Source organism: Conger conger, chromosome 12, assembly GCF_963514075.1.
Source record: "Conger conger chromosome 12, fConCon1.1, whole genome shotgun sequence".
Classification (NCBI taxonomy): Eukaryota; Metazoa; Chordata; class Actinopteri; order Anguilliformes; family Congridae; genus Conger; species Conger conger.
Window position 1 is genome coordinate 44,411,852 of NC_083771.1, and position 19,124 is coordinate 44,430,975.

Here is a 19,124-nt window from a genome sequence, read left to right on the forward strand (position 1 = left end):
TTCACGTACATATATATGTAGCTAACGAAACACATTACAATGGTTGGATGGTAAATATTGAAACACAGATTCACAAAAACAGTTAAGACTAAACTAAACACTGGCTATGCCTGAATGTTTGTTTTCTTACTGAGTCCATACGCATTGCTGGATCCAAAAGACATGCTGTCCTTGTAGAAGCGGCGATGGTGCTGTGAATGGTGTCCGAGCGCGTTGTCGTCTGATCCGCTGGTCCTTTTCCAGGTGTAAAAGTTCGTTGCTGTTTCGTTGTTGGGCTTTATTGGGGTAAACTGATGTAGCGTTCCGCGTACAACAATTTCCACTCACTATAGGCCACGTAGTTACCGCGAGGTAACTGGGTGTGTCCGTAGGCCTGGTAGTGCGCTGTGCAGCATTCAGCCTCTGTCCGAGTCTCGGAGCAGATGAGCTGAAGCGACTGGCCAAAAGGGGTGCGTCGAAGAGAAGAAGCAGAAGAACAGAAGAAGCAGAAGAAAGATCCCAAGAACGTGTCTTGCTCTTATACGGGACCGTTTATTGCTCCCGCCATTACGGGATTGGCTGAACCAAGTTAGACGTCATTCGTGGTGGACGTCGCAGAATTCTCCTATGGGAGTGTGGAAGTTGTAGTCCCTACATCCCCCCTGTGGTCTCAGGATGCGGCTGAAGCCAGTGTTCCTCGAGAGCACAAAAGTCAGTTCACAGTCCACAGGTCAAGTACATTGGGTCGGTAACACAGTTCACAATTGACTGACAAACATCCAGGCATTTATCAACAATTAACTAAACTGGTCTAAAACACATGATACAAACAATGTGAAACACTAAGGTCGAACAGTGAATACATTGTCACAAAACATGAGAAACCTTGGTGAAAGGGTTAGTCGTTTTGTTAGTTCAGGTGTTTTGTTAGTTATTGGATGGTGTCCAGAAGGTGGAGCACCAACAGGAATGACCCAGCCATGAAAATGTTCAGATGATGTAGGGGTCTAGGATGGAGAGGCTGTAGCCTTTTTGGAAGTCTTGTTCAGACTGACCAATTGTTCTAGTCCCTACAGTCAGGTTGCTGATGAGGGTTGTCATCTGAAATATGTGGGGGCATTTTCAAATTAGGGCAGCTTTCTGTATCCAAGCTTAACCTTATGGCTGTGTCATCAGGAAGGAAATGGAGAGGTGGTCTCATTTCTAAATGATGTGGTAAGCTCACAAGTGGTCTTGTCTTGCTTGGGGAAGAGGTGGAGTAAGGCACACTGGGGTGTGGCAATATACTTGTAAAGATTACACTGTAGTTTCTACATGCAATACTTTACGATGGTTCAGTAGGTGTAGAAAGAAGCAATGAACGTTTACGAGTTATAACAGGTGTCGGATTTAACTCTACAGTACCTACTTACGATCTGCGTTTGCTGCTGCTACATGCAAATCTAAGTGGCTGCTATAAACTACCAGTTTATTTTGCCACCCCCCTTTGGTAGGAAAGGTGTGCAAAAGAAAGTGGTCAAAGCTTCAGCTGGGAGTCTGCCTGTGAAGAGACCACGGCTATAGATCAGTCTTATTCAACGTCTTTTGATGGAGGTTGAACAAGACCAGATAGCTCTTTGGAGTGGTTACTCAAGGCATACACACTACTGAACAAAGGTTAGAGGCTTTAGTTGTCCTCAGAGGAACTGAAGAAGCTCTCTTCAGACAAGGTATCTTCCCTATCAGAGTCATGCTGGTGACTCTGAGGCTTGGGCCTACCGGGTCGGTCTTCTCTCCAATTCCGGCTGGAATCAGAGTGTGAGAAGCGACCATGGTGGCTCTTAACCGGGAACTTACTCACATGCCGTTGTTTTGAGCCATTAGATTTTAATGGGGCAACTTGGGAAGTGCCGGCAGGCTTGGTTGGAACAACGTGCTTAGCTGTTTCCAATACCTCGTTCCTGGGCACAATCCTTAAAGTGTCCCAGACCATTTGGGCTTCATTTCTTAATTCAAGGGCTGAGTGTTGGCCCCTTGAAAACAGTGAAACATGAGTTCGGACACAGGGGTGCAGGTTGTGCACAAAAAGGGATTTGAAGGCTTGATCTTCATCTAAGCCTGGTCCGTTTCTGCCCTGGAAAAAAGCATGTTTAAGACGTTGGTAAAAGTCTTTTGGTCGTTCTGTACGGCTATGTTTAACCTCCACAGATTTGATCATGGCTGTGGCCTGATCAAACCGTGGCAGGTACTCAGCTACCAACGCTTCACAAACCTTGGGATAGCTGGAACGAACCTGTGGTGGAAGTTGTTCCATAAATGTATGGATCTCTCTGGTAGAGGTTTTCCATACAAGTCGTACCTTTTCTCGATCGGTTGCCCTGGGCAGATCCGAGAGACAGTAGTCAACTTCTCTCAAGTAACTCTGAATGTTAAATTCAGAGTCCTTGGGGTCAAATGTGTGGACATACTTCGCCATGGCCTCTAGCTCCTCAAAGCGAAGACCATGTGAAGTTGCACTAGTCTGCCTGTTTGGAGAAGGAGAGCCTGAAATCACATTTGAATGTGAATGCGTTTCATGCGGAGCTCGACGTCCTCGGTTTGGTTTAGGGGGCGGAGCTACAAAACAGTCATTCTCACAATGGTTGGCAGAAGATGAATTGTCACTGTCAGTGTACTGTACAGAGCTGTCACCTATCCTCTCAGTTATAGAGGGAAAGCTAGCGGGATTAGCGTTGCTTTTTGTGTGCCCAATTAATAACGTTAGATCTCCTCTACCGTGTCCACGGGAGGGTTCCCTGACCTCCTCATGAGAGGGGTGGGCATGGAAGGTGCAGTCCTGTACTTGCCTGACTGTTTCTCCCTTGCGGAGATGGACCACCGTTGGGACGGAGTCCCCCCTTTCCCTCTCCAGGGAAGAGGTGGGCAAACCATTGCATGGGTGGTCAACAGCACTGCAATCTGAGGAGACTGACGAGTCTCCATCAGAGCAAGCTGTGGAACCGGGATCTGACAAACCCGAATCAATTTGTGACCCCCCTTCCCCTGCCTTGTGGTGTAAGGAGGAAGCAGGAGAAGCTGGAGTTGGGCAAGCCTGAGAAAGCAGGCTTACAGAAGAGAGTGGATGCAGTAGCTTGTGGCATCTACTCTTCAACTGAAATAATTCCTCTCTGTAGGAACAAAGATCTGATTCGGCTGAATGCAGATCACGCAAGTATTGTACTGCTTTCTTGCCAACAGTTTGAAGCTCAAGTAAAACACTGGTGTGTTGTCCTCTGAGGTATGCCATCTCTGAGTCTAAGTTTTTGTTGCTCTGAAGAGCAAGACTAATCTGTCTGGCAAAATTCAAGACCAGACAACTTAGAATTGGGTCTTTTGAATGGTTGGGGGAGTGACCTTTCTCGTTGATTAATGAGAACATTTCTTTCCTACAATCAGTGAGGTTCATCTGATTCAGGAAAGCTATGTAGCCAGGTGCTAAACCTTGGGCTAAAAAGGAAAGGTACTCATCAATAGATATGGGTTCCATATCTCAAGCCAAATAAAGCTAAAAGCTAAAATCAGTAACTTAAGAGGGTACTCTTGAAGTTAACAATTTGACAAGGGCCTTGAGCTCCTAACAGTTGGCAATGAATTGTTTCCCAATATCACAATCCAACATACAAGTTGTGATGAAGGATAAAGAATTTAAAACGCTCTTTGAATATTCTCTATAACTATAGTACAAGGTAGCTATAGCATCACACAGGGACTCGAGTTGCACTAGCGGTACTGCAATGCAACAACAGCAAAATGAACAAACATATGGCGGATATTCAGACCGTAAAATAGGAACTGTGATGCTGATCACATTAATCCTAAATACCAGAATGTGATTGGTTGAAATTACAATTAAATTTGGATTTAAATGTAAAATTCAATTAATTATTAAAATTACTTTGACCAAGTAATTATAATTAATAATACAGTGCGGCTAATAATACTATTATTGATAATACGTATTATACCGGAAGGTAAATGCCAATCAACAAACTACCGTGTAAGATTACGAATGTAATGCCACAATGTTACACGAGGGGGCAGTATATTGAGAAAGCGGCTCATGCAGGCTTTCAAAAATGGTACAAGGGTGACATCTAGCGGTATTTTCAAAAGATTGCACTGGTGGCAATTTAGCTGAGAAAGAATGCCGAGAATTCGTTCTGGAGGCACGTGACATGAGCCAAAGCTCGTCTTTCTCACGCAGAGCTCCAAATTAGGATGGGGAATTCGTTATGAAGTCACAAGACATGAAATTTGAGCCAAAGCTAGTCTTCCTCACACGGGGCACCAAAATATGTAGGGGTCCTCGCACGGGACTCCAAATTACGCAGGGATTTTACTCTCTACGAAACCGGGGCGCCAGTTAAACGTTGTGTAGCAGTATAACTGCAAAAGGTAATCAGTCTCATAAAATTACTATTATCAGGAATATCTAACCACAAATTTAGTATTTTAATTAATAATTAAAATAACCAATACTAATGATTAAACATACCTGAAAAACCTGAAGGTTGGAAGTTCTTCGAAAGACTGCTTTAACTCGGCTCTCATGTCTATGCGATTCCAAAACGGACACCGGGGTTTAATAAAATATATTTATTAAACAAACATACAAACACATAACAGATAAACTAACGGGAAGTTAGTAAGGAAATTTAGTTTGGTATGTGTGTGTGCGTGTGTGTGGCGCGCGCAAGCGCGCGTGTCGCTAGAGTTCTGGGTGTGGTAATGAGTTAGAGTTAGCTGTGAGAAGGGACTACTTGCGTAGTTTTACTCTATATATGCGCAAAAGACGGCGAATCAATTCACGTACATATATATGTAGCTAACGAAACACATTACAATGGTTGGATGGTAAATATTGAAACACAGATTCACAAAAACAGTTAAGACTAAACTAAACACTGGCTATGCCTGAATGTTTGTTTTCTTACTGAGTCCATACGCATTGCTGGATCCAAAAGACATGCTGTCCTTGTAGAAGCGGCGATGGTGCTGTGAATGGTGTCCGAGCGCGTTGTCGTCTGATCCGCTGGTCCTTTTCCAGGTGTAAAAGTTCGTTGCTGTTTCGTTGTTGGGCTTTATTGGGGTAAACTGATGTAGCGTTCCGCGTACAACAATTTCCACTCACTATAGGCCACGTAGTTACCGCGAGGTAACTGGGTGTGTCCGTAGGCCTGGTAGTGCGCTGTGCAGCATTCAGCCTCTGTCCGAGTCTCGGAGCAGATGAGCTGAAGCGACTGGCCAAAAGGGGTGCGTCGAAGAGAAGAAGCAGAAGAACAGAAGAAGCAGAAGAAAGATCCCAAGAACGTGTCTTGCTCTTATACGGGACCGTTTATTGCTCCCGCCATTACGGGATTGGCTGAACCAAGTTAGACGTCATTCGTGGTGGACGTCGCAGAATTCTCCTATGGGAGTGTGGAAGTTGTAGTCCCTACAATGCGTAATTGATATAGATAGGGTACAATTGCCAACAAAATTGGGAGAAAAGGGGAAAGATCTGAAATAAATTCATAAAAGAAAATACATTTTATATTTTAGGGAATTCCTCATATTCCCTAAATACTTATCTTAGCACTGTTATGACCCAGCACATGATTAATAAAAATATTGTTCCATATCTCAAATAATGTGTGCAAGTACATGTGTGTTAATTCTGACTTGTTCTTACTTCTTAGATGAAAGCAACAGGGCTCTGTTGCTATATTACATCCACGTCTCAGTTCCATGCATCCTGATATCCATCGCATTCGCCTTATGGGGTACAATTGAAGGTAAGTCTGCCTGCTTTGCTTTGTGCAGTTATTCTAACAGTGTTCATGTTGTGATCCTTGACTATGGAGAGTGTAGACATGCAATCCTCCCCAAAACACCCGCCTGATTATTTTAACACCACAGACTCCCCTGCATCAGCTGCAGAGATTGCAGCATCAGTGTGAATGCACAGATGAATAAGAAACCACTAATCACTTGACCGTTACCATACTTTCTGCAGGGTCCCGTGGAGTAGCCATTCCAAACTGTCGCGAAAATAAGTGAAAAGAATAAAACTGATAAGTAAGAAATACAGAGCTGCAGTCTTGGCACTGCTGGTGTTCTGATGTCCATTTTATTTTGCAGGTTCCTTTCGAGAGGCTTATGTTTGCTCTGTTATGAATCTCATGAGGATCCTAAGGATATTTAAGATGTCTCCATATAAACCTCCTGGTATGTTTTTATTTCATAATGCAGTAGTTTATTATCATAATGACACAATTCTGCCTCCTACATCACAAGATTTTATGTCCATATCCAATATTTTTTTCTTAGCTTAAAAATCAAGGCTTATCAAAAGTCCTTCATAGTGAGGCATTCTGTTTAGTGAGCTAATTTTAAACCTGCATGAAGACCAGAGAGCTGTCTTTGGGATTAAAGCAAGCCATTTTGAAGCTACTATACCACAAGATGCAATGGAAGGCAAGATTACAATTTGGAAATAAGTACAGAGATGAACCAATCACCTAACCCTTTTTTGGAGAAGTAAGCCTTTTGAAATTTATCGTCCTATTGTCAACCAGAATGTTCTCCTTGTAGTGCGTAAGGAGAGGATAACCACTCTCCTTATCCCTCCCCTATAACTCCTGACCCACAGTTTGCACTGCTGGCCTCCAGGCAAGACAATGTAAATATTTGACTAAGGTTAGGTTCACTTAAGGACCCGTAGACCTTTTCTGGTTATATTCATGTAGCATTATCTAGCTAGCTAGTTGTTTTCATAAGGACATTATAGTCGTGCTTTTATCCTAACTTGTCGAGTTATCTAGCAAAAATGATCATTGGATAAGTATTCGTTCTTACCTTGTCTATCAATACTTGGTAAATGGTTGGCATTTATATAGTGCCTTTATCCAAAGCGCTGTACAATTGATGCTTCACATTCACCCATGGAGTTCTTTGCCGTCAAATCAAATTGTACCACGGTGATCTCGTCCACTATAATAACATCCGGTTTGCTGTCTACTGTGATTCCATGTGAACGCAATAAAAATGCTGAAAAAGACCACCATAGTTCCTTTGGATAATAATGTATTGGAGGGGAGGTGAAGTGATTATAAATATTGTTCTGACGATAAAGGTTTCTGGAGTTTGAAGAGAGTGTATATTCATACACACACTCACGGCAATTGGCTGCCATGTAAGGCACTGACCAGCCCGTCAGGAGAATTTGGAGGTGAGGTGTCTTGCTCAGGGACACTTAGACACAGCCCAGGCGGGGGATCGAACCGGCAACCCTCCAACTGCCAGACGACTGCTCTTACTGCCTGAGCCATGTCGCATACTAATACTTGATATACTACGTTAGCTAGCTTGTGAAAATTCAGTCTCCCAAGATAAGCGCGTATCATGGAAGTAGCTATGGTAACAAACAATAATGTGTGGAAAGTGGGAGCACGGTCTGTCAATCATAGCTAATTGACCGTTCTTGTTTCCACACCAAGACAGTTGGGTAAACTTTTATCATGGGAAATTTAGGCTTAGAAAAATATGTTTTAAAATAAAAAAGTATGCATTGTATTTTGTTATTTTTGCCTAAAGACAACTGGCAAATGTCACATTCAAACCACCATCTTACTCTTAAAATGACTGGTTTCTTTTTACAGGTCCATGTCACATTAGCGTCTCGAAATTGGCTGTGCCATTGGAGATGTTTGTCATTACAGCAGGGTACAATTCTGGTGAGTACATACTGCATACAATTATTTTAGTGCCTTTACAACATGGGTTGCATTTTCTTTATTATATGACATGGTTTAGTTGTCGGGATGATTTTTAACATTTGAATAATTTATTATTCCTTCAGCTGTGTATGGCTTTGCTGAAGTAGACCAGATTATTATGGTAGCAGGGGTGTAGTTAGGGTCCCCCATTCGACTGGAATTTTTGATGGCCCTCTCCAGCTGTGGGATAATATATACAGTACTGTGCAGAAGTCTTAGGCACCTTATACTTTATGATATATATGTTAATTTTTGTGTGTATGTTAGTATAAAAGAACACATTTTTGATTTCCAAATTTTCATGATTTTCATTTTCCAAAAGATTTAATTTTACAGAGACATTTTTGTATTTAATTTTAAAAGGTAACATATTACTGGAAGCAATTGACTACTTTTTACACAAAAACTTTATCAAGGCTGTCAGAAGCAAGGAGCCAACCAAAGTCTGCAGAAGAACTGTGGCAAGTTCTCCAACATTACATTACATAAATGGCATTTGTCAGACTCTCTCATCTAGAGTGACATACAGTTAATTAGACTAAGCAGGCGACAATCCCCCCCTGCAGCAATGCAGGGTTAAGGGCCTTGCTCAAGGGCCCAGTGGTTGTGTGGATCTTATTGCAGCTATGACTGGATTTGAACCCCCAGCCTTGCGGGTCCCAGTCATGTACCTTAACCACTACGCTACAGGCCACTACATGCTTGGAACAACCTCCCTGCTGATTGTCTTAAAGAACTCCTGGACAGCGTTGGCTATCTCAGAGAAGTGATGCAGTTTTAACGCCAAAGGGTGGTCCCAAAAAATATTGATTTGATTCAGTTTTTAACTATTCTGCCAAATTACTAAAATGTAATGTAAATTGTGTAGAACATTTATTTCATTGAATTCTTTTTTAAAGAATCTTATCTGTACAGAATGTTATACAGGTGCCTAAGACTTTTGCACAGTACTGTACATTCCTATGGTGATGTGTCCTATAATACAGGCAGATTTGACACGGAGAGAAAAAAAGGCCTCGTAATTTTACATTTCCACGTATTGTAGGTTTTGTGTGGTCTAATTGCATTGTGTCACAGCTGTTTGGGTTAAGATAATGGATGGATGGATGGATGGATGGAAGAATAAATGTCCTGCTTCAGTGTTCTAGGATACTCACCTTACACCTCAACCATACGGGAGTTTACTGATATGCTTTGGTGACAATGAACAGTTTCCACGTCACATATATAGGTAACAATGTCTGTTACCCAATCAGGGACAGGAACCTGCATTGTGGGGTATAAAGCTTGTAGCCACACAACACTTCTTAGTAACTGCTCTGCCTTGCTTTTACTTGGTATGTTTCATACTGCAATCAAGACTATTTTGCTCTATTAATGAATTGTTATTGAACTGAATTTTGGACTATAAGTTTACTTCACAAAGGACTACATTCCTACAATAGCCATGGATGGAGTTCTTTGCCGTCAAATCAAATTGTACCACGGTGATCTCGTCCACTATAATAACATCCGGTTTGCTGTCTACCGTGATCCATGTGAACGCAATAAAAATGCTGAAAAAGACCACCATAGTTCCTTTGGATAATAATGTATTGGAGGGGAGGTGAAGTGATTATAAATATTGTTCTGACGATAAATATGAAGGTTTCTGGAGTTTGAAGAGACTGTATATTTATACAGCTTCCCGGCTGTGATGACCCTAATGTTCAAATGTGTAGAATGTGCAGTATATTCCATGTCTTGGCCTTTTCACCAAAGAATGATTAACTTATTAATTTTTACTTCTATTAAAATGCTTGATTGGCGACAATTGACATGATAAATGAATAATTGTATAATATGTAATAATTGCCAATAATTTTTTTTTTTTTTTTTTACGGAAATGTCTGTAACAAGGATCTTATTGTCCTGAGCAAAAACCTGAGGGTGGAAACGTTAATAAATACTGAGTATATGGAACACTTTTTCATTTTAATTGTGACATTATGGTCAGTGTAAGAAAGGTAATCAAACTTTTTTAAATTGTCTTTTGTTGTAATGTTCTGTCAGTGTTCTGTGCACCATTTCATTATCTCTCAATTCTTTTCAAATCAGTTGCTCTTCAGCCATTATTTACAGACCCTACAGTGACAACAGGAAATAAAGTACTCAGTGGAATGATGCTTGGAACGCTGCTATTAATACTTGGATTCGCAGCAGTGATCTCTTCTGGTAAGAATATACATTTTTCATTTCACAATATTGCAAAATGTGTTACACATGTTCTTACTATCAGTGATTGGCTGCAAATGTCCAGTGGGATATATTGCAGCATTATGAAATAGTGCAAACCTTGCCTTAAATAAGTATGTTTATTATATACAATTGACTTGCTATGTGTTATGAATAGGCAAGATTTCCGCACGTGGGATCCACATCCATGCACAAGGATTTTGTTTTGCGTGGTTTTATGTTTGTTTCTTTTTTTCAATCATAATTAACTTGAACTTCCCGTGAAAGCATGCTGCTGCATTAGGTAGGACGATCAGGCCCTGTAATGTTTCTGTGTCCGTCCTGTTTGTATTAGTGTTTATTCTCGTTATTTATTCATTTTTCATACATCCTTGGTTATTGTTTTCCATTACAGTTTTTCATTCGTGATCCCCTGTTATGTCTGCGTCTGATTGTTTACCAGCCTAGTCACTCCCCTGTCTGCGTGTCCCACTATACGGTAGTTTTCGGGATTTGAACATTCCTTCCAATCTCGCAGTTCTTACTTCCTGCTTCTCTCGGTAGTTAAATGTTGCAAAGCACTATTCTTACTAATTACTACTAATCTAGATATTGTACAGTACTAATCCGATTGATACACTTACTGTCTGTCTAACTAACTAACAGTCACTTTTATTGGGTAGTTTAGAATTATTCACGTAACTAATTCACTAACGCAATCTCTTAGTTTTTCCACACTGTTCTATAATTCCGCCTCCCTATGCTATCCCTGATTACTCGCTTAGTTTCAGCGAAGTGTCCGCACCTGTCTCTGACTATCACTACGTCTTCATTCTATGCAAATGTCTACTCCTTAATCCGGAGACGTATGTTTTACCTGTTTGTTAAAGTGCATCCAGTCCGCGTTTTCATCTCCCCGTGTTTTGGTGTTATTACCCTATTATGTTTCCCCACCTGTTGTCTATTTGTTCAGCAGCCCACCTTCTCCCGAGCCCCGCCTAGATTGTCACTTCCCTCATGTATTTAAACCTCAGTCTCCGCTTCATCCATTGTCAGAACGTTGATCATTGATCGTGCTGAGTTTTTGTATGCCTATTTCTGAGATTCATAAAAGACACCCCTTTGGTTTAGATTTTCGAGTTTTGCCTTGCCCTCTGGTTTTGTACCTTAGCCCTTTGATTACTTGGATTTTGACCCTTTGCTTGTTTTCCCAACTATTCTTTTGCTTGCTGTTTTTGGTGTTGTCTTGGATTATCCCATGGTCTGCGTAGAGTCCTCAGTGCTGTGCTTAACAGGCCCTAAATAGGATAGGTAAGGTAAAGGTTTATAGTGTAGGCATGGTAAGTTAAGCATTACTATGGTAGGCATGGTATGGCAATTGAACAGTAATGCAAATGATGCATTATTTGAAATTAGTTTGTATAGTCCCTTTAAATTGGAAAATGTCAGAATCACATTCAGTTTATACTTTATCAATGCAGTCCTGTAGCACAGTGCTTAATGTTTTGCATCATCTATTTTTTCAGTTCGTCGGGTGATTAAATTAAGAAATCGATTGGTAAAGATCTGGTTGTCTTGGTGGATTGTATGAGTGGAATCCTGTGTTTCTCATTAATATCCATCTGTTTCTCATGTTTATGCTTCTGCACATAACTGTTCCACCTGTCCCTATACAGCATGACCAAATGCACATCTGACCTAGTGATGTTAATTTGTGCAGCAGAAGGGCAAGACTGAGATGTGTGTCCACATGCTTTTGTAACCGGAAGTGTCAAACACCGTTCTTTTCTGTGCTTACAGGGACAGAACCTCTCCTTATGGTTCTGTTGCTACAAATCGCCATCAATGCCCAATTGGTGTGCATTACGATCCTCATGAGTAGTCAAATTTTTCTTGCACTGGGTAAGTTGACCTTATAATTCATAACAAAAAAAACCTACTACATACAGGGCTAACAGACCCGACAAAGGAAAGCCAAAACGTAGTCACGGTCACAGGCAAAAGTTTGGTAACAAGTAGATAGTCCAAACAGGCAGATAAACAAAAACGAAACCCAAAGTCACAAACTGGGAATCCAAACAAAGTCCAAACACAGCGGGTCAAACACGAACAGAAGGAGAATCCAAAAGGCAGTGGTAGAGGTACACAAAACGGGTTGACGCACAGGCAGATCAGACAGAGAATCAGCTGGAGAGAATGGCACGAGCACATTACAATCTGGCAAAGAACGAACAGAACAGACAGGTTTAAATAGACAGGTAACGAAGGGAAACGAGAAATAAGGTGTGCATGATAATCAAGAAGTGGGACACAGGTGACACGAATGAATGACATGAATGAACAGACTACAGAAAGCACAGAGGGAAACAAAAGGTGAAACACTGGGGACTTGGACAGAACCACAGACATAGAAAATACAGATCATGACACATGGCACTGGATTTGTCCATATATAACAGCCTTCACGGTCTCCAGAGCTTTTCTGGCATATTCTCGAAGAATATCAAAATTCTGTCACAACAGAGTGTGCACAAGTTGATTTACTTCCATGGAAGACACTGCTAGAGTCTTGATTTCATTGGCTTATATTTGTTTACATTTTGATCACTATCTGCACATGAATAGGGGACAGTGTTTTTAGTCTTTCTTCATCACAGATATATGAAAGGTATCACAGTATGTGTTTTTTCAATTTATAACATGGTTTTTAATTCTTAACAATCCATACATCTGTCAATGTAATTTTTTAATTAAATGACGGACAGCAAAAATGTGTTAACTGCACTTATAAGTTGTTAAGGTCTATGAACACAGACATGTTTGAGATTATAAACCTTAAGAATATAAACCATAAACCTGGTGTATGGGGATTGGATAGATATTCTTAGTGTAACTGATGATCTCTCAGTAATAGAGGTGTTTTACTATATTTAACATGTAAAAGATATGTACACTCACCAAGCACTTTATTCAGAACATTTTTACTTTATTACACCTACTTATTCATGCGATTATCAGCCAATTGTGTGGCAGCAGTGCAGTCATGTAGATACAGGTCAGGAGCTTCAGTTCATGTTCAAATCAACCATCAGAATGGGGAAAGTTTTGATCAAAGTGATTTCGACCATGGAATGATTGTTGGTGGTTTGAGTATCTCAGAAACTGCTGATCTCCTCGGATCTCCTCTGATCTCTAGAGTTTGCAAAGAATGGTGCAAAAAAACTTTTAAAAATCCAGTGAGCAGCAGTTCTGCAGACAGAAACATCTTGTTAATGAGAGATGTGAGAGGAGAATGGCCAGACTGGTCAAAGCTGACAGGAAGGTAACAGTAAAACAAATAAGCACATATTACAACAGTGGTAGAAGAGCATCTCTGAACACACAACGCATCATAACATGAAATGGATAGTCTACAGCAGTAGAAGTAAAGAAGTAAAAAAAATAAGTCTAAAATACCTAATAATGTGTTCACTGAGTGTATATCCTAAATCAAAGGGATTCACCAGCATCAGTTAATAACACATCTTTATTGTGTTCCTTTCTGTTTTTCAGTGTTGGTTACAGTGAAATTTGCACTGCTTTTTGCCCAAGACTTAATGTCATGCTTGCTGAAAAGATGTGGATGTAAGTATAACTTGCTACATTGTACTGATGATGGGCTTTTCATTTGTAATGAGGATGTTGAATCCATACAATTTGCAGTGCCGTTTGTGTATGCTGGCTTATGATATTCCCATTCTGCACTATGGAGGCTGCTGGTGATGTCACTGACTGCTGTTTTCGGGTTTTTCTTCACAGCTCTTAGGACTCATCTTGTCATGAATTGCTGATTTCATGCTGATTGCAGGATTTCTTTGGCTTTCTTTCAGATTTGCGTCAGAAAGTCTTCCTTCTGCTTTGGCTCATTCTTGATATTGCATTGAGCTTTGTAATTCTGGGCATCACTTTGGAAAACGATAAAGGTATGGAATTTAGTTTGTGTTGATATATTTAATCATTTTTGTCCTGTTGATTAAGCTTAGTCTGCCCTGATGTATTGCACATTTTCATAAAGAGACTTCTCACCCCCATTATTACATTATTATTCAACATAAGCAGACTGTAGGCCTGGTCTTCAACCCCCATGCCCCAGTGCAGTGACGTGGACACTGTGCTGTTGGAGACGTCGTCTTTCGGACAAGACGTTAAACCGAGGTCCTGACTCACTGGGGTCATTAGAGATCCCATGACACACTTTGCAAATAGTAGGTGGTTCCCCTTTGTCCCGGTTAAATTCCAAACCCTGGTTTTTATTCAACCTGTCTGATTTAATTGGCCAAAAATGTGCCCTCTCCCTCTCCACCTCAGCTGTTGTGTGGAGAGCATTCTGGCACAAAATCGCTGCCATTGCATCACCCGGGTGGAGCTGCACACTAGTGGGGGTTGAGACCAGTTCCCCTTTATCACTGTAAAGTGCTATATAAATATACCTACCAGCCTACCTAACTACCTACCCAACCACCTACCTACCTATCGACCTTCCTTCCTGATAAATCCTCTGCTTTCTCCCTGTCTGAATAATGAAAAATAGGGCAGAAAAAGTATAAAAATAAAATGCTTTGTTCACAACTTTAATGAGCTGATATGTGTGTTACTGCAGAACTCCCTGTATGGATGTGTTTCTTTGCATTCCTCTACATCCTGACTGCCACAGTCGTCTTTCAGCACAACACTGATGATTATGATGATGTTGCATGGGGTACAGTATCATTTGATAAATGCCTTTTTATCATTGATTGTGGAGCTTGATAGATTTGGACTGGTTTTTATTCCTATTTTATCCACATAAACAACCAATTTGAATTATTTGTCATTGTTTTTATGATTATTTTTCTGTATCAGGAGTAACTGTACAACTAGTAAAAACCAGGATAGAGTGACATAATTAAAAATGACAACTACATTTAACACATCAGTGTACGTAATTAATCATTTTTATTCAAGTAAATAAACGTACTTAAGAAACCGATTTCATCTGAAACTCAAGCATGTTATTTTTACTTAACTTGCATACTGAAACTTCCCTCCTTGCTTTTCAGATGTAGCTCATATCCTTGTGTACGTTTTTGGTTCTATTTTAAGTGTCATTAATTCAGTTGCTCTAGCAACAGAAGTGTTTCTGAAAGCAGGTGAGTGCAGTAAAACATTTTGTATCTCAATGAAAACATCTGTGGTGATTGTCCCCTTGTGTGTGAGAAGTGTGTGGATACAGTGGCTTCAGAAAGTATTCAAAGTATGCATTCCCTTTTTGCACACTTTCTTGTGTTGTAGATAGTTTTAAATGGATAAAATTGCCAAAAATGGATAACAACTGATAAATGTTTGCCCATCAATCTACACTCAATAACCTATAATGGCATTCCAAATTGTGGTCAGGTGCATCCTGTTTGCTTTAATTGTGTGCAGTACAGGTTTGGACCACTGGAGGGTGGTTTGGTCATTTGACAAACTTGTCAACCTATTTACTCACAGGTGTAATCATTTCAGTGCAGTCAGGCCGCACCCTCGATAAACCCTCCTCTCACAGCACTCTGTGTAATTTGTGTTATGCTGCGGCTGGTAAACGTTATCACTGGGTCTCTGAGAAAAGAGTTTGTTGGAGTCTAACTCTCCCTTTGTTAGAATACTTTTTTTTTCATTGAGAATAGTGTTTGTGGGAGTCTACTGTGTTAGTTTATTTGCCCCTGCAAGTTCACTTTTTGGGATCAATTTAAATTCACCTTCTTTATCCTTCTGTTTGTGAGAATTTTTCTTCCCCAGTGGGGTAGTTTTCATTAAAGGTTATTCCTCCTTTTACCTTTTCGTTTCCCTGCCCTTTAGTCTGATTTGCAGATCTGGTGGTTGTTTGTTTGCGGACAGCTTTTAGGAGCCCTTGTGTCTGCGTTTGGCCTAACACCCCAAGCCCCACCTTACAAATTATCCTTATCCTTGTGTCTAGAACTTGACTGTAGTCCCCCTGTGGCAAATTGAATTGATTTGACATAGTTTAGGAAGGCACACACCTATGTACACTGCACACACATTCAGACTGCAGGTCAGAACAAAACCAAGCCATGAAGGCCTGGGAACTCTCGACCTCTGCAGTACAATTGTGGCGAGGCATAGATCAGGGCAAGGGTATAAAACCATTTCTAATGATTTGAGTCTTCCCAGGAGCACAATGGTAGACATTTGGAACCACCAGGACAACTGAGTAACCGGGCAAGAAGGGCCTTGGTCAGGGAGGTGACCAAGAACCCAACGGTCACATTAACAGAGCTTTGGGAGAACTTGTTGTTGACACGCAAATTCAAACTACCGGCAAACTGAATTTAGCATTCCACTATCCGATATCTACATAAAAATAAATAAAGCAATACATCCTTGGACACATGTTAAATGCAATGTGACTAAGTTGAAAAATGTAACCACTGTTCATAATTTTATTAAATCCATCAATTTTCCAAATTTTTTTGTTGTCTAGTACTGTAATCACTATCCAAGGGTTTTTTTAAGAGTTGTGTTCTATCTAATGTTCGCCAGAGCTACCTTACCTAACTATGTATAGAGTTATTCCATGCCAGGAGGTTGGACCACAGCATCTCTCAGACTTGTTTCTTTTTCTGTGTTTTGGTAGATAATTATAGGGTTTTTACGTTCTACGAATGAGTGGGGAGGACTATTTAAAACGTTTACGTTTCAGTCCTCATGTTGGCGCTGAGTATGTACGGGAAGCAGTGTAAACTGCAATTAGTAATATGTCATAAAATTACTATTATCTGAAATATCTAATCTAATCACAAATTTAGTATTTTAATGAATAATTAAAATAACAAATATACAGATAATCTGAAGGTTGGAGTTCTTCGGAACTCAGCTCTCATGTCATGCAACACCAAAACAGACTGGGTTTAAATTATATATATTTTTTTTAACAAAGCTACAAAGAAAGTACACAAGGGATAATCTAATCTAATGAATGCTAACAAGGGATGCTATAGGGAATGCTAACCAAGGAATGTAGGTGTGTGTGTGTGTGTGCGTGTGTCGGTGAGGGTGTGCGCGTAATTGTACCAGAATTCATTTTGTCTCTGGACAAAGAGAGGGGAGAATACACGGTGTGTTTGTATAGTGTGCGTTAGTGGTTATTATTGGAGTTTGGAGAGTTAGCTGTGGTTAGGAGTAGAACACGTGTGTGATTACTGTGCAGGTTATGTACGTGATAACGGCAAACCGATGAACATAAATGAGCTACACATATTTCAGCCTAGGGCGGCACGGGTGGTGCAGTGGGTAGCACTGCTGCCTCACAGCAAGGAGGTCCTGGGTTCGAATCCCCGTTGGCCAGGGCCTCTCTGTGTGGAGTTTGCATGTTCTCCCCATGTCTGCGTGGGTTTCCTCCCACAGTCCAAAGATATGCAGGTTAGGCTGATTGGAGTGTGAGTGAGTGAGTGAATGGTGTGTGTGCCCTGCGATGGACTGGCGACCTGTCCTGGGATAGGCTCCAGCCCCCCTGTAAAATCAGCCACATGTAATTTGTAACATGTTTATAATAAAATAAAATTTAAAAATGTATAAAATTATCCCCACAGTATCTTTACCTACAAAATTGATCCCCAATGAAAAAAGTGCATGTTTAGGGCAAAATAATAGAAAGTAGGTGCATGTTTTCTGATGCTCGATATGAATTCTACACCCATAACTACACCTAGATCCCTTTTCCTTACAAAGTTAGGGACCTCTAAACATCATGTCGTGCCATGCCATGTTTTTTGTTGAGGCACCCGTCAGACTTTAAATGGCTCTACTGGCAAAACCAAACAGAATATGAAGCTCAAATGTTCAGGAATTCTATATCTCATCATTATCTACCATCCATCCATCCATCCATTATCTTAACCCGCTTATCCTGAACAGGGTTGCAGGGGGGCTGGAGCCTATCCCAGCATACATTGGGCGAAAGGCAGGAATAAACCCTGGACAGGTCACCAGTCCATCGCAGGGCACACACACCATTCACTCACACACTCACACTCATACCCTCATACCCTCATACACTCATACACTCATACACTCATACACTCATACACTCACTCATACACTCATACCCTCATACCTATGGGAAATTTAGACTCTCCAATCAGCCTAACCTGCATTTCTTTAGACTGTGGGAGGAAACCGGAGTACCCGGAGGAAACCCACATGAACACGGGGAGAACATGCAAACTCCGCACAGAGAGGCCCCGGCCGACGTGGATTCGAACCCAGGACCTCCTTGCTGTGAGGCGGCAGTGCTACCCACTGCACCATCCGTGCCGCCCATTATCTACCAACACACGGAAAAAGAGAAAGAACTGAGAGGTGCTGTGGTGCGGCCTCCTGGAGTTGGCATGGAATGGCTCTGTAGCACGGGTCTCCAACCCTGGTCCTGGAGAGCTACTGGGTCTGCTGGTTTTTGTTTTCACCTTAAAATCAGCACCTGTTGAGACCCAGGTAACCAGGTGAGGTGAGTTAATTAATTAAATTAGAGCAGTTGATTATAGTTAATTGCAGGGTAAGAATGAAAACCAGCAGACCCAGTAGCTCTCCAGGACCAGGGTTAGAGACCCCTGCTCTATAGAAACCTGTGTTGCTTAAAATAAAAGTAAAATCATCAGTCACCTATAGGATCCTACCAAAAAGACCAATCGCCTATCCATATGAAAGGGCGGCCTCTAGCGTCGTGGTTAAGGTACATGACTGGGGCCCTCAAGGTCGGTCGTTCTAATCCCGGTGTAGCTCCAGTAAGATCCCTGACACAAAAGTGTTAAACACTAATTGTAAATGTGACCGTCTCTGAGAAATGTGTTGTACTTGTGCTGACTCTGGAAATCACAAGGCCTGTAAGGTTTTTATTATGTATGTCTTTACAGAGAAAGGGGAGCGAACTGTGGATTTTTGGTTGATCGTCTTGCCTTTTGAATCTTTATTTTTGGCCTTTTGGGTTGGTTTACAGATGCATGCAAACTGTAAGTATCCTTTGGAAATATTGCTAACATTTGGTACCCTTCATATATGTCCGATATTTCTCAGATATTACTCAATATTACTAAAATTGCTTCAAATTGAAGAGAACATCTTGCGTGTGTTAATGCAATA

At 41.0% G+C, this 19,124-nt stretch overlaps 1 protein-coding gene across 1 annotated transcript in view; it reads left to right on the top strand.

Moving 5' to 3' along the window:
• LOC133141604 (uncharacterized) overlaps nucleotides 1-19,124 on the top strand; it is a 35,763-nt gene that overhangs the window by 6,405 nt on the left and 10,234 nt on the right. The window contains exons 5-13 of the mRNA XM_061262169.1: nucleotides 5,676-5,771; nucleotides 6,118-6,204; nucleotides 7,638-7,712; nucleotides 9,852-9,968; nucleotides 11,769-11,870; nucleotides 13,521-13,592; nucleotides 13,838-13,930; nucleotides 14,608-14,706; nucleotides 15,047-15,136. Of these exons, the coding sequence (XP_061118153.1) occupies nucleotides 5,676-5,771; nucleotides 6,118-6,204; nucleotides 7,638-7,712; nucleotides 9,852-9,968; nucleotides 11,769-11,870; nucleotides 13,521-13,592; nucleotides 13,838-13,930; nucleotides 14,608-14,706; nucleotides 15,047-15,136 (831 nt within the window). The remainder of the gene's footprint in view (nucleotides 1-5,675; nucleotides 5,772-6,117; nucleotides 6,205-7,637; nucleotides 7,713-9,851; nucleotides 9,969-11,768; nucleotides 11,871-13,520; nucleotides 13,593-13,837; nucleotides 13,931-14,607; nucleotides 14,707-15,046; nucleotides 15,137-19,124) is intronic.